Source organism: Muscardinus avellanarius, assembly GCF_963383645.1.
Source record: "Muscardinus avellanarius genome assembly, chromosome: 16".
Classification (NCBI taxonomy): domain Eukaryota; kingdom Metazoa; phylum Chordata; class Mammalia; order Rodentia; family Gliridae; genus Muscardinus; species Muscardinus avellanarius.
In genome coordinates, this window is record NC_137802.1 from 60,430,015 (window position 1) to 60,444,851 (window position 14,837).

The 14,837-nt window shown below is 42.2% G+C and overlaps 1 protein-coding gene across 2 annotated transcripts in view; it reads left to right on the forward strand.

Annotated features, from left to right (window-relative positions):
* The window catches only part of HELZ (helicase with zinc finger), a gene marked incomplete at both ends in the record, with an annotated part of 133,403 nt that extends 120,162 nt beyond the window's left edge, over positions 1-13,241 (forward strand). For both annotated transcript variants that reach the window (XM_080712452.1, XM_080712453.1), the window contains 2 exons: positions 8,492-8,744; positions 12,907-13,241. In XM_080712452.1, the coding sequence (XP_080568578.1) occupies positions 8,492-8,744; positions 12,907-13,241 (588 nt within the window). The remainder of the gene's footprint in view (positions 1-8,491; positions 8,745-12,906) is intronic.
* Between the last annotated feature and the right edge of the window lie 1,596 nt (positions 13,242-14,837).

Genomic DNA, 14,837 nt, shown 5'->3' on the forward strand with positions numbered 1-14,837 from the left:
GGGTTTTAAACCCTGGGTAGAATACTGGGGTTTTAAACACTGGGGTTTACTCCCAGACCTATTTTATATTTTATTTGGAAACAGGGTCTCACTAAGTTGGCTGAGAGCCTCACTAGCTGAGGCTGGCTTTGAACCTGCGTAATCCTCCTATCTCAGCCTCCCAAGTGCTAGGATTACAAGTGTGCGCCTCCATGCCTGGCTTTAATTTTTATTTATTTATTGATATTCTCTATTTGGTGAAACATTATTTTCAACTAGCTAAGAGTGGGGACCCATGCCTCTAATCCTAGTACTTGGGAGGCTGAGACAGGAGGATCCCAGGTTTGAGGCTAGCTTCAGCAACTTAGCAAGACCATGTTTTAATATTAAAAGGGGTGAAGCTGGGAGTATAGCTCAGAGGTAGAATGCCCCTGGGTTTATTTATTCCCCAATGCCAAAAAAAGGGGATGGAGAGAAGGGAGACCATCTAATACATATACAAGAGACAGTGATCAACAAAATTAATAAATTGGGTCTCTTGTCATGCTTAAATTATAAAACTGATCATTAAATGAGATGTTCTGTTTTCACTAAAGTTTCTGGCACCATGGTTAATGTGACTTGGAATTTCCATTGGAGTAGTTAGCTCTTCCGTAGTGATTAGCTTTGATGGCATAATTATAAATAGAACCCTAATTAATATGCTGACTTTTCCCCCAGTTACTTATTTATGTACATGGGACATGGCTTGCTAACTTCATGCATTACAAATATGTCTTACAATGGTAAGCAAATTAGGAATTTTTACTTAATGTGACAATTATTGTTAGAAATTTATACTTAAATATAGTCGTTTTTCCTTCTTGTTTAGATTTTATATACTAAATAGCTTTTGAAATATCATTAATTTTGATGTTTAGAAAGATATTAGTAGTAGAATTTGAAAGTAATGATTCTGTTTAGTAACATAATTATTTGACAGTACAATAATCTTTATAAACATGCATACATATATGGAGTTGCTCCTGGACCCAGAAATGGGAACTTCAGATAATGTAGGATGAGCCACTAAGTGACAACAGTGAAATTATTTATGACCCAAGGACTCTAAAATGAAACCTGAATGTCAGTCACTGATGTGATGCCATCCAAATGAAACAATCTGAGGGGCAGAAGACATATATAGAAGAAATAGTCTGCTAATGAAAAAACAACAAAACTAAGAGCCAGATTAAAAGCAACGGGAAAAAGTGTCACAAAAATAAAAAAAAAAAAAGGCAAAAAACGTATCTCTTTCCCATTTAAACAACCTAGGGGTTTACAAGACTAAAGTGTTGATAGACACGTAAAGGGCCTTCTCAGACTGGAATAATTTTCTTCAGTGCATCCTAGAGATCTTTTTCTAAAATTTTATTTGGGGGATTATGTCTTTCAATATAATGCATTAGCTGATCATGACAGAGCGCACCGGTAACCCCAGTATTTGGGAGGCTGAGACAGGAGGATCATAGGTTCAAGAAGAGCTTCAGTAACTTTCTCAGCAACCTAGCAAGACCCTGTTTCAAAATAAAAAGGACTGGGGGTATAGCTCAGAGGTCTGGAATGCCCCTGGATTCCGTACCCAATGCCACCAAAATACATACATACAGCACACACACGGTGCCTAGAAATTCCCCTGTCGTGAGGGAGGATCTGAAACTTGAAGCTCATCAAGCATTTTATTTCAGTCAGTGAGCATGCTCTATAGTTACCTGAATTTAAATTACTTAAATAGGATTAGTAATTACACTTGTGTTATTTTAGCAAATGCAACAAGTTGTCGCTGGTTATTAAAGTTAAGATGATAGATTATATTTGGACATTTTAATAATAAAATGTTAAAGTATGAGCTGGGCGTGGTGGTGCACGCTTTTAATCCCAGCATTTGGGAGGCTGAGACAGGAGGATCATGGTTCTCAGACAGCCTCAGCTACTACTTAGTGAGGCCCTTTGCAACTCAGTGAGACCCTGTTTCAAAATAAACAATAAAAGCCAGGCATGGTGGCGCACGCTTATAATCCCTGCGCTTGGGAGGCTGAGATAGGAGGATCTCACAGGTTCGAAGCCAGCCTCGGCTACTTAGTGAGGCTCTCAGCAACTTAGTGAGACGCTGTTTCCAAATAAAATATAAAATAGGGCTGGGAGTATAGCCTGGAGGTAGAAAGCCCCTGGCTTCTACCCCCAGTACCACCAAAAACAAAAACAAAAAAACCACAAACAAAAACCAAACAAAGAATAAAAAATAGGGCTGGGAGTGGAGCTCGGAGGTAGAATGCTCCTGGGTTCCATCCTCAGTACCCGGGGGGAAAATGTTAAAGTATATTCTCATGACAAAGACTTTGATTTATTGAAGCCTTTAAAATAAGCCTTAGAACTTTGGAACTAGTCGGGGCCTTGAAGCTCATTTATTTTAACTCCCCTTTTTTTTTTTTTTTTGGTGGTACTGGGGTTCCTGGAAGCCCTTCTACCTCCGGGCTACACTCCCAGACCTATTTTTACATTTTTATTTGGAAACAGGGTCTCCTAAGCCAGCGCGCGGCTGGCTTCGAACCTGCGCGATCCTCCTGTCTCCGCCTCCCAAGCGCGGGGATTACAAGCGAGCGCCACCACGCCCGGCAACTCCCTGTTTTTAAAAGGAAACTGAGCATGGGATGGTGAAGGATTGACACCGGGAGCAGTTAGCAGTTTCAGAAGAGCGGAGACTCCAGCCCATTCTGTTTCTGGAGCTTACACTGCTCTTACATCTTTGCATGAAGAGCATGGTTATTCCTGGAGCATGAGGAATGGACTGTACAGAACTAGAGGCTGTAAAAAAAGCAAAAGTCCTTGGAACAAAGAATTGCAAATTTGGCTGGATAAAACTTTTCTTTTGGGGGAATGGGGGCAAGGTTCGCTTGCAAGTTCTTGAGTTTTGAAATCTAATAAGTTCTACCTGTTAAATGTTTCACTACTCAGATGATTAATGTTAAGATCTCAAATAGCAGAGTTAACTATAAGCAATTAATTTCTCAGTATTTAAAATAGAGCAAAAAATCTCTGCTGTTATTTTTTCAAGAATCGAAAAATTTATTTAATTATGGTAATTATGAACCCTCAGGGAACATGCACAGTGAGTTGAAGGGCATGCTTTCACCATGAACTGTTTAATTTCCCACCCAAACTGCAGTTCCTCCTGTTAGAGGTGTCTTGATCTGTAGTTAATAAACAAGAGCCAGGGAGCTTCAAGGTAGTTCAGAATGTCCCAACAGCAAGTCTGACAAATTTCTTAAATGTAATATTTCCTTTATCCCAGAGTCTCCTCTGTTACTTTATATTTGCACATAGAAAGGTAATATTTCCTGGGAAGAAAATACTGTTTGCAAATTGTAAATGCCCCTGCATGCAAGATGCTTCATATGGTATTTTTTAAAGAATTTAGACCTAAATTTATTTGAATGCACTTCGCTACAAAGTCACATTCATTTCAGTATGTTTCTTTTAGATAAAAAATATAGAAATAAATGTGCTATAATTTTGGAAATTAAGGTAGGTTTTCCTTGTGATTTTTTTTTTCTTCTTATGGCATTGGAGATTAAACCCAGGAACAGTTTACCTCTGAGCTATACTCCCAGCCTTATTTTGTTTTTTTAATTTATTTTATTATTATTTATTCTGAGATACTAGGGATTGAACCCAGGGGCAATCTGTCTCTGAGCTACACTTCCAGCCCTAACTTTTATTCTTCATTTTTAAACACGGTCTCACTATGTTGTGGAGGACCTTGCTAAGTAGTTGAGGCTGGCTACAAACCTATGATCCTTCTGTTTAGCCTCCCAAGTACTGGGATTATAGGCATGTGCCACCACACTTAGCTTTTGTTTTCTTATTTTGAAACAGGGTCTTGCTAAGTTGCTAAGAGTCTCGTTAAATTACTGGGGCTGGTCTTAAACCTGGGATCCTCCTGTCTCATCTTCCCAAGTACTAATGAACCAGCACGCCCTGCTCATTATTATTTTTTAGCGTTACTATTATTTCTTCTAGACCTCTCTCTTTTTTTTTTTATTTATCTGTTCTAGAGACCCACTTCCATTTCTGGTAACCCTTGATTATTCATGTCATCCAAAATTTACTCCTGGACTCCTTCCAGAGCCTCTCAATCTTCTGCTCTTTTTATTACTTTTTGCTTTCTCTCTCTCTGTAGTGGATGTGCCTGGCTGGCTGTGCTCTGCTGTGGTTTGGCAGGGGAAGCGTGTAGTGTGAGGCCAGCTGTGTGCTGCACTGACTTGCAGTTACCCCATTCCCAGACTTTTCTCTCTCTCGCCCTCCGGTGTCCCGGTGCTCCTGGGGCCTGCGCCTCCATGGGATTCTGCAGGGCAGATGGGTTCCTGTTCCCCTCCCCATGCAGTTCTCCATCCAGGGGTGACCTGACACAGGGCCTGTGTCTCCTAGAGGAGGGTCGCCACAGGGTAGCTGTCAAGGTGGCTCAGACATAAGTATTAGCTCTAGGCAAGATGGCGCACACCTGCAATCCCTGCTGCTCTGGAGGCTAAGGCAGGAGGATCATAAAGTCAAGGCCATCCTGGGAACTCAGCAAGATCCTGCCTCAAAATAAAATAGGACTTGGAATATAGTTCAGTGGCAGAGTATCCCTGGGTTAAGTCCTCAGGGAAAAAGAGAGGGAGGAGAAAGAAAGAAAAAGGGAAGGGAAGGGAGAGGTAAATGTCTGCTCTTGATACTTCTAGTCTACATTCTACTGAAAATCCTGGCCAGGTCAAGAAGACAAGGAAATAAAGGCCCAGGGATTGTAAAGGAAGAAATGAAGCTGTCTCTATTTGCAGATGACATGATGGACAATATAAAACAAAACCAGGAATCTTCAAGAAGCAAACTAATAAAAACCCCACAATTAATGTGCATGTAACAAGGTCATCGGATGCCAGGTCAGCACACAAAACTCAATCACATTTCTGGAAATTGGCAGTATGTAATTGGAAGCCAGGACATTAAAGCCAGTACTAATTACAGGTAGCTCAGAGGAAACCGAAATCCTGAGGATGAGTCTATCAAAACCTGACAGGACCTGTATGCTAAAAACTACAAAACTCCTAACTGTAATTCATGTGATCTATAAGCCATTTTATTCGTTTCTCTGCCTGTACTCACCTTACCTTTGAGGAATTCCACTGCAGCAAAGCACTTTTCACACATTTACCTTTATCTCTATTGTATAAAATAGGTGTACCGGGGACCATATATATATATATAATTATATTTATCTTTTTTTCTTTCTTTTTTGGTGGTACTGGGGTTCCTGGAAGCCCTTCTACCTCCAGGATACACTCCCACGGGCTACACTCCCAGACCTATTTTATATTTTTATATTTGGAAACAGGGTCTCTTAAGCTAGCGCGGCTGGCTTCGAACCAGCGCAATCCTCCTGTCTCCGCCTCCCATCCGCGGGGATTACAAGCGTGCGCCACCACGCCCGGCTATATTTATCTAATTTTAAAAACATTTTTAAGCTGGGCGTGGTGGTGCACCTTGTAATCCCAAGGCTTGGGAGGTGGAGACGGGAGGATTGCGCAGGTTCGAAGCCAGTCGCGCCAGCTTAAGAGACCCTGTTTCCAAATAAAAAAATATAAAATAGGTCTGGGAGTATAGCCCGGAGGTAGAAGGGTTCCATCCCCAGTACCACCCAAAAAAAAAATTTTTTTTAAATTTTATGTTTTGCTTCTCTTTCTGACACAAAGAATCATAATCATAATATGATTTGAAATTGAATTCCATGTTTCACCTGAATGTTCGTCTCTATCAAATAGCAGCTTTTAGGACTGGTACCGATAATGTGGTTCATACTTCCCCAGACCCTGCCGCACATAGCAGCTCATTGGTGGGTTTTTTGGAGCTCAGTTTGGAAGATAGAAGCGATACACATTTTATACAGTTTGGATGTTGTCTTTTCTAAGACATCGGCCTTCTCTTTCTGACTTTGGCATTCCTGATTGAAACCTTGTGCTTCATATGTTTGCCCATTGTTCATACTGATGATTTATGTTTGTCCATTATTTAAAGCAAAAGGGCTTCTAAAGCTAATGGTGAAATTTATCTGAGTATGTTTGGTGCTCCCCATCACCAGGAGACCATTATACCCTGCTCTTTCCAAGGCTTTAACTGACATTAGTTTTGTACTTTATTATTCACACATAAAGACTTGAGAGTGTGATCCCCTGCAGATTGTGACGGGGTTAACTCTCCACTGAATAATAAAAAGAAGCACTTCATTTTGATTTTAAGGGCTAATTGTCTTCATTACAAACCTCAGTAAAGGAGAAGCTGCGTGAGCTGTTGTGATCCATCAGAGCAGTTGTCTAGGCATGGTGGACGGAGCAGTCGAGGAGGTCAGCTGTTCTACTACACACCTTAATTGAGTGGCCTAGATCAGGACATTTTAGCCGCATTGATTCCTTTCATAGTTAGCTCTAAATTAATTCAAGTGGCTAATATTCCCACAAACCAAAAGCAAATTTAGAATGGCTTTGATTGCTGAAAATTTTCTTTTTAAAGAAGGGTAAAGCCGGGCGTGGTGGCGCACGCTTGTAATCCCCGCGCTTGGGAGGCGGAGACAGGAGGATCGCGCAGGTTCGAAGCCAGCCGCTTGCGCTGGCTTAGGAGACCCTGTTTCCAAATAAAAATATAAAAATAGGTCTGGGAGTGTAGCCCGGAGGTAGAAGGGCTTCCAGGAACCCCAGTACCACAAAAAAAAAAAAAAGAAGGGTAACATTAGAGATGGGTTTAGATGTTTTACTTAGAGACAGAAGAACAATAGAACATGAGAAGAAGAACGAGCTGGCTGGCGGTCTTTCCCTCGCCTTCCTCACTCAGCCGAGGCTGCAGGGGCCGCCTGCCCTGCCTGCCACAGGAGCTGCCAGCCTCTGGGCACTGCGCACTAGCGCTCCCACGGGTCTTATGCTCCCGATGCGCATGCCCACGGTCTCCTGATCTCATTGACATGGCAGTGCCTTCTATGCTTCCTTTAAATCCCCCCAAAATTCCCATTGTTACTATGCCCCATCATCTTTCTTTTTAATTCAGCCTCCACTTACAGTGGTAAAAGAAAGATTTCTTAGAATCAATGTTGACCACACGCTGAAGAGCAAATTTACTATCATTGGGAGAAAAAAAGAAAGGGGAAATAAAAAGGCAGTCCGTGCTGTCACTTAAGACCCATCGCGAAATCTTTGTTACAGTAAGACAGTGAAATAACAAGCAGCCCCCCTTTATGTACCAGGAACTAAGCTACAAGCTGTGTTAACTCATTTAATTCTTTCAACAAGCCTGGGGGGAGTAGGGTGGTTCCTTTTACAGGTTAGATAAATTGCCAAAGGAGACACAGCCCTCACGCTGCGAGCCTGGCCCAGATGGAGGCTGCTCCCTCGCCAGCGCCCACACCACCTCCCTGTTAGAATTGACACCAAGAACAGACCAAGGAACGCTTAGGTAGCCTCAAAACAATCCCGAAGTGGCCGGCAAATTGTGCTCATCACGACGGGCTGTGCAAATTTCAGGAGTTTGAAGAAGAGAAAATAGAATAATCAGGTTTCAAACAATGTTATGAATATTTTGAAGATTGTAATGAATATTCTTTTGTCAGTTGATTGAGTAAAAGAAATGCGGTGACATCGTCAGGAGAGCTTATGTTGGGCAGGAGGAAGTCGTCTTGCCACCAGCCCAGGTATAAGGACAGGAAGCTGGGAGGTTGTGAGAGCCCGAGAGCTACATCAGGATGGATGACTGTTCAGGATGGCAGAGTCAGCTGATTTATGACCGCACTCTGCCCACTTAATTTTGAATAGATGTGCTTCACCACACTCCTCCTTTGCTGTTATCTAAAATATAACAATGGGAATATATATATATTTTTTAATTGTGTGTGTGTGTGTGTGTGTGTGTGTGTGCACGCGTGTGCTACTGGGGGTGGAACCCAGAGGCTTTTCTACCTCCAGGCTATACTCTCAGGCCTATTTTTATACTTTATTTGGAAACAGGGTCTCACTAAGTTGCTAAGAGCCTCATTAAGTAGCCGAGGCTGGCTTCGAACCTGTGCGATCCTCCTGTCTCAGCCTCCCAAGTGCTGGGATTATAAGCGTGCACCACCACACCCGGCTTCCAATGGGAGTTTAGAACTGGAGACAACTAGCTCAACTCTCATGTTTTGCAGATAAGAAACCAGAATTAAAAGAATCAGGCGTGTATCATCATAGAACTGTGTAGAAAGGGATAGAAGTGAGTTTTGAACCCACGTCTCCTGACACTGTGCTCAGAATTCAGATTGCCTTTTGATGGAGGGAGGGGAAAGGAGGGAGAGCTTCTTAGTCACAACAAGGAATATTCTTGAGACTTTCTGCTCAATAAAGCAAGGCTGCTGTGGGTCTGAAAGGGGAGGTGTGTGCAGCAAGGCTGCCTGACTTACGAAATGTGCTTTTCCTTTGAGTAGTATGAGCCCAGAGGACCCGGGCGGCCCTTGTACCAAAGAAGAATCTCATCTAGCTCAGCCCAGCCTTGTTCTGAAGAAGCGAGCACTCCTCAAGACAGCCTGGCCCCATGTAAGGAGCTGCAGGGCCACGGCAACCCACCTTCTTTCGGCTTCTCTTCCCCGGAGTCCTGGACGAGCAACGCCTCAGCGGCCCCCTACCAGAACATTCCGTGCAATGGATCCAGCGCAACTGCCCAACCCAGAGAGCTGATAGGTAAGACCCGCAGCCGGGAGCCAGAGTGCTGTGATTTTACCTCCTTGGCACCTGGCTCTTTCTGGGCTCTCTGCTCTCATCCCCTCCACCCTTGCCTTACTATCTTTGAACCATATTTTATGTTTAGAGCTCAGAAACGTAGGCCTTAGGCATATGTACTACGTAAGGACTTTATCACTTTCATTTTTCTGATCTAGAGGGGTATCCCCATGCTTGGAAAGTGAGATCATTTGGACCTGTGGTTGACTAAAAGAAGTAATGTATCTCTAAATCAGTAGAATCACCTGTGCTTGGGAGGAGCTTATTTTCTGGTTATTGGGGTCCCTCATCAGGGCCACCGGTGGGAGTGGGTGAGGGGTCAGTACCAGTGTTCGGGGATGGGTGGTGACAGTGGCCAAGCAGCGTTTCACAACTGCAGATTGCTTTTATTCTAATAAACCTAGAAGACATGGCTGAGAAGAACACCCAGGAAAGGGCAGAGTGGGGTAACTCTGGGGGAGTCCAAGGTCGCCTCCTTGCTCGGGAATAAGGAATGAGCTTTCATCGCTCCTTTATTCCCTCTTTTAATTATATTGAATCTAAAGGGACTTAATTAACCTACCCAGATTCTCTGATGTCTTTTTTGTAGACTACAGACATTGATCTTTGTGAGCATTTAGTCTGAGATCGTTGTATGGATTTCTGTCCCCATAGCATCCACCTTTGTATTTGAAAATTTAATTTTGACCATCTTTAGAATGTGAATCCATTGTTTCCGCAACTGACCCACTTCTGAGTATGTGCTGTCTACGCATATTTTTAGGACAGTGGCCATGATAGAGCAGAAACACAATGGACATGGGAGGGAGGGCACAGAACCTTTAAAAGCTTTGGCTTTCGTTTCCTGGCCGGAGACATTGTTTTTTAACCCTTAAACATTCGCCAATACCTACTCTATGTAAGCTGGGTATTATCCTGGGGTTGCTTAGTCATTTTTAAGGTCTAATATTAAGATATTCATTTATCATATTTGAATTTCCTGAGTAACATGCAAATTACAAGTCATTGATGATAATTTGTACTTTTGGTTGTTTTATTATCTACTTTAAGGATAACATTTCTCTTTCTCCCCCCCCCCCCCCCCACACACACACACCTAAGTTTTAGGATAGCTTTTGGGCAAAATCTTTTAAAACTCGACCTGAACTTAGAAGTTCCTGAACAGAGGCACTCGTGCCGTTTATCACCTCTCTTGTACAAGTAGAGAATGACCATTTCCTTCATTGCTAGGATACAGTTGTGGGTTTTGTTTTTGGTTTTGTGTAGTTGAAAGGAATACTTAGTTTTAACAGTAATTCAGAGTCACCACAATGTCTTGAAGTACAACTTTTGTTGATTAGTTTTGGGGGGGTATTTTTGTTTGTTTTGTTCAGAGAAACATAGTTGAGGATCACACAGGAAATAACCAGCATTTAAGAAACTTATTTGGGGTAAAGCTGGGTGTGGTGGTGCACACTTTTAATCCCAGTAGTTGTGAGGCTGAGACAAGAGGATCACAGGTTCATGGCCAGCCTCAGCTACTTAGTGAGGCCCCCCTGAGGCCCAACTGCAACTTACTGAGACCCTATTTCAAAATAAAAATAGGTCTGGGGGTGTACCTCAGAGGTTAGAAGCCCCTGGGTTCAATTCGCAGTACTACAAAAACAAGCAAAGAGAAACTTATTGTAGAAGTTTTAAGATTTATTTCTTGAACTTGAAAAACACTATACTATGCCTTCCCCTGCCTAACTTTTGGTACTGAGTTTTGAACTCTACCCCTGAGCTACATTTTTATTTTTTTATTTTGACCCAGTGTCTCACTAAGTTGCTGAGGATTTCTGTAAGTTGCTGAGGCTGGCCTCAAACCTGTTATCCTCTTGTCTGACCCTCCAAACTAAGATTGCAGTCGTGTGCCACCATGCCCAGTTCTGTATTGCTTTTAGTTTAAAAGAGAACAATGTTCTAGAAAGATGCTAAACGCTCTAAAATACTTTTGAACGGTTTTGTGAATTTCTAAAGTTTTAAATAGTACTATAAAGTTAACATTAAATAAGTGAAATACTGAGACTAAATAGTGAAATATTTTATCTTAACTTCTAGCTTTTTGTCATATTAGAAACTGTGTTTCTGAGCTGGGTGTGGTGGCTCCCGCTTGTAATCCCAGCAATTTCTGTTTTTTAACCCTTTTTTGTGGTACTGGAGATGGAACCCAGGGGGTTTCTACCTCCAGGCTACACTCCCAGGCTTATTTTTTTATACTTTATTTGGAAACAGGGTCTCACTAAGTTGCTGAGAGCCTCACTAAGTAGCTGAGGTTGGCTTTCAAACCTGTGCGATCCTCCTGTCTCAGCCTCCCAAGTACTGGGATTACAAGCGGGAGCCACCACGCCCCGCTTATTTTTAACCTATTTTGAATTCAAGGTTAGAGTAATCTTACCAAATACCTGGAGATCAAACGAGGGAAATATCTGATTCTCTTCTGTTTGGCAATTGTCTTAAGCTACATCTGATTACAAGTAACAGAAACTGGTTCAATTTAGCTGAAGTACAAAGACTTTTTTATGGCAGTTTGGTGCAGGAAAGCCAGTTGGATTCATGAGAGGAACTGGATAGTTTCCTGAGAGCTGTGCCTGGTCCGTGTAAAGCACACAGCAAGAAGCGCCTGGCCGCCTCTTGCCAGTGCCCGGCTTCCTCTGGGCTGCGGCTGCTCCTGATTTCCGTGTGGACCAGCCTCTGGTCGCTCTCCTTCTCCTTGTGTGTTGGAGTAGTTTTGAGTTGCCATAGTACCTCAACTCCACATCATTTAGCTATAGGTCTTAAAATCAGTCTCTCATTCTCTGTGCGCGTGCGTACACACACACACACACACACACACACACACACACACACTTCTGAGAGAAATATTTATAATCTAATACAGTGCTATTTAAATTTTTTAAAGAATGAAAACAAAAGCTTTAGTGGGCAATAGCACAGGTAGAGTCGTGTGTGTGTGTGTGTGTGTGTGTGTGTGTGTGTGTCCGTCCAACCCAGGGGCATTCTACCTCCAAACTACACCCCCAGCCCGATTTTTTTTTTTTTTTTTTTTTTTTTTTGGTGGTACTGGGGTTCCTGGAAGCCCTTCTACCTCCGGGCTACACTCCCAGACCCATTTTTACATTTTCATTTTTGGAAACAGGGTCTCCTAAGCCAGCGCGCGTGGCTGGCTTCGAACCTGCGCGATCCTCCTGTCTCCGCCTCCCAAGCACGGGGATTACAAGCGTGCGCCACCACGCCCGGCCCAACCTGATTTTTTATTCTTTATTTTGAAACACGATCTCACTGAGTTGGTCCTCCAACTGAGATCCTCTGGTCTCAGCCTCCCAAATGCTGGAATTACAAGCCTGTGCCACCTTGTCAGGCAGGGTAGAGTCAGATTTCAAAGGCTTTGAAAGTCAGGCAGATGATAGGAAATGTGGCCCAGCTTAGAGCTGAGCTTTGTTTTATCCCCACCACCACCTTGTTCCACATCCACTGAAAATATGCTTAAGGAAGGGGTGCTTTTGACAAATGGATTGCAATGCCTCTGATTTAAATATGCATTCTTTCTGTCTTCTTTTTCTTTTTTTTTTTTTTTTTTTTGTAGTACTGGGAATTGAATCCAGGGCCATTCTACCTCCCTCCAACCTACACCCCCAGCTCTGTTTTATTTTTTATTTGGAAACAGGGTCTCATTAAGTTGCTAAGGCTGGCCTCAAGCCTGCAGATTCCTGTCTTAGCCTCCCAAGTACTGGGGTTACCAGTGTGTGCCATCACACCTGGCTTACAGCTCGTTTTTCCTAGTTAAAATCTGTCAGCAGCTAGTATGATGACGATCAAGGTAGAATTGTACAGATTGCTTCTTTCATTTCTCAGCGAGCCTTCATATTTGACCTTTAGTTTTTATAAATTAGCTATTCCGGTGCACAGGCTCCTTTGTAAGTACTAGGGTAGAGGAACGTGGTTAGTGTGCTGTGATTTTAGCATTCTGTGGCAGCTGTCCAGCCTTTTGGCTCCACTGTCCCCAAGCCCTGGAGATGAGGCACAGCCATGCCCCTCTGAGCGGAGGAGATGCAGGCGCAGCACCGGGCTCACCCTAACCCACCTCGCTGTTCTCTGCTTTTAGCTCCACCCAAGGCTGTCAAGCCCCCTGAGGATCAGATGAAGCCCGACAGCCCTGAGGCGTCCAGTTCCTTCAACTACAGTGTGCTGCAGCATCTTGGCCAGTTCCCACCCCTCATGCCCAACAAGCAGATTGCAGAGTCGGCCAGCAACAGCAGCCCACAGAGCGCCGCGGGGAGCAAACCCACCATGTCATACGCCAGCGCGCTGCGGGCACCGCCCAAGCCCCGGCCCCCGCCCGAGCAGGCCAAGAAGAGCAGCGACCCCCTGTCTCTGTTCCAGGAACTCAGCCTGGGCAGCTCCTCGGGCAGCAATGGCTTCTACTCCTATTTTAAATAATCACTTTCTTTTTCCTCAAGGGAAAACATTTTAGTTTCTGTTTGTATCAATAGAATTAAGGTAGTTGGACTCCATCTATAGATGCACAGTTCCTTTTATTTTAATATTAAATTGTTCTCACTTAATTGCTTTGCTGCTAGACTTGCAACTAATTTTTTAAAAGTATTTTTCATTATTTTGCATTTTTGATGTGAGTCAGACTTTTGACAGCTTTTATGTAGAATAAAAATATTTTTAAATTTGTGTATTGTTACATATGTTTGCATCGAGCTAGCAGCTAAAAGGTTAATTGTGCAACTATAAAAAAAGAAAAAAGTTTGTCTAAAATGTATTTAAAAAGAAAAAAATTGTAAGTAGCATTTACATTTATTCAATAATATTACCATATGCTGGGTTTCTGTACCAGAAATGGCCAGTTAATGTACAAATGTATGTTATTTTTGCTCAAATTCATTTAAAAATTTTTTAAATAAAGGGGCAGCATCTTCTAAATACTTTAAGTTTTATCAGCTTTTTTTGTGTGACAGGATGCTGCATTCTAAAACTGTACCAGTTTTAGACTGTGACGTGCTGTCGTGATCTCCATCCACCACAGGATAGAGCTAAAGGCATTCTTTGCAAGTGTATTTTGTATGCCACTGATTTTTTTGAAGTGTGAAAAAACAGTGGCATACTTAGTTTTGTTTTTTGTTTTGTTTTTTTTTTAGACAAGCTCCACTTCAAGCTTGTTTTTAATATTAATTTGATAGTATGTTTTCTTAAACAAATCATGAAGCTGAAAAATTTTTAGGATTGTTGGTGCTTAGTAGACTTGATAACTATTTTAAAAATGCGTGAATTTAGTAAAACCCTTTTTTTCTCACTATGCATGTGTAAATGTTTGTAACCTGGCTTCCCCCTTCTCCAGTGGTATAAAGAATTATGCCGCTTCAAGGTTTGTTTTTTTTTTTTTCCTCCAGTAAGATTTTTTGGTACCTTATTTGATGTTTACATTAAAATGTGACATTATAACTGGCAAGTCAAATATTTTGCTAGTCGTTTTGTTTAAGTAACATTAAAGAAAAAGTATAATTGTCAAAAACTGATCAAAACTCATCAAAATTTAGGGCAGAAAACTACCTTGTTTTTCATGTCTTTTGATTCTTCTAAAATACCCCTATTGAACTTGTACAAAAATATAAAATTTAAATGCCTATCTTAAATATTCTATAGTCTGACAGTTGTTTTGAATGAACTTTGGTCAAAATCCAAAGGAAAATGTTTACCCTCTTAAAACTTGTGGTCTTCTCACACGTTGGAAGCAGTGCATGTCCTTGTCATTTTCCTGATTGAGTAGTACTACTTTTATATTTCAGAGATACCTTGAAACTATAATATTACATTTTTCTTTTTAAAGTAAGATGAGGCCAGGGAACATTTCAGATGAACCCAACCTTTCTGATGCTCCATTCAACCATAGTTTTTTGGAAGTGTGCTTTTGCTAGGCCATTCTGTATGCGAAGGACATTTTAAACTGGGTGGAAAAAGTCAGAGAGAGGAAGGACTCTGCCAGTGCTGACCCGACTAGAGGTTAGTCTGTGTCTCTGGCTGCGGCTG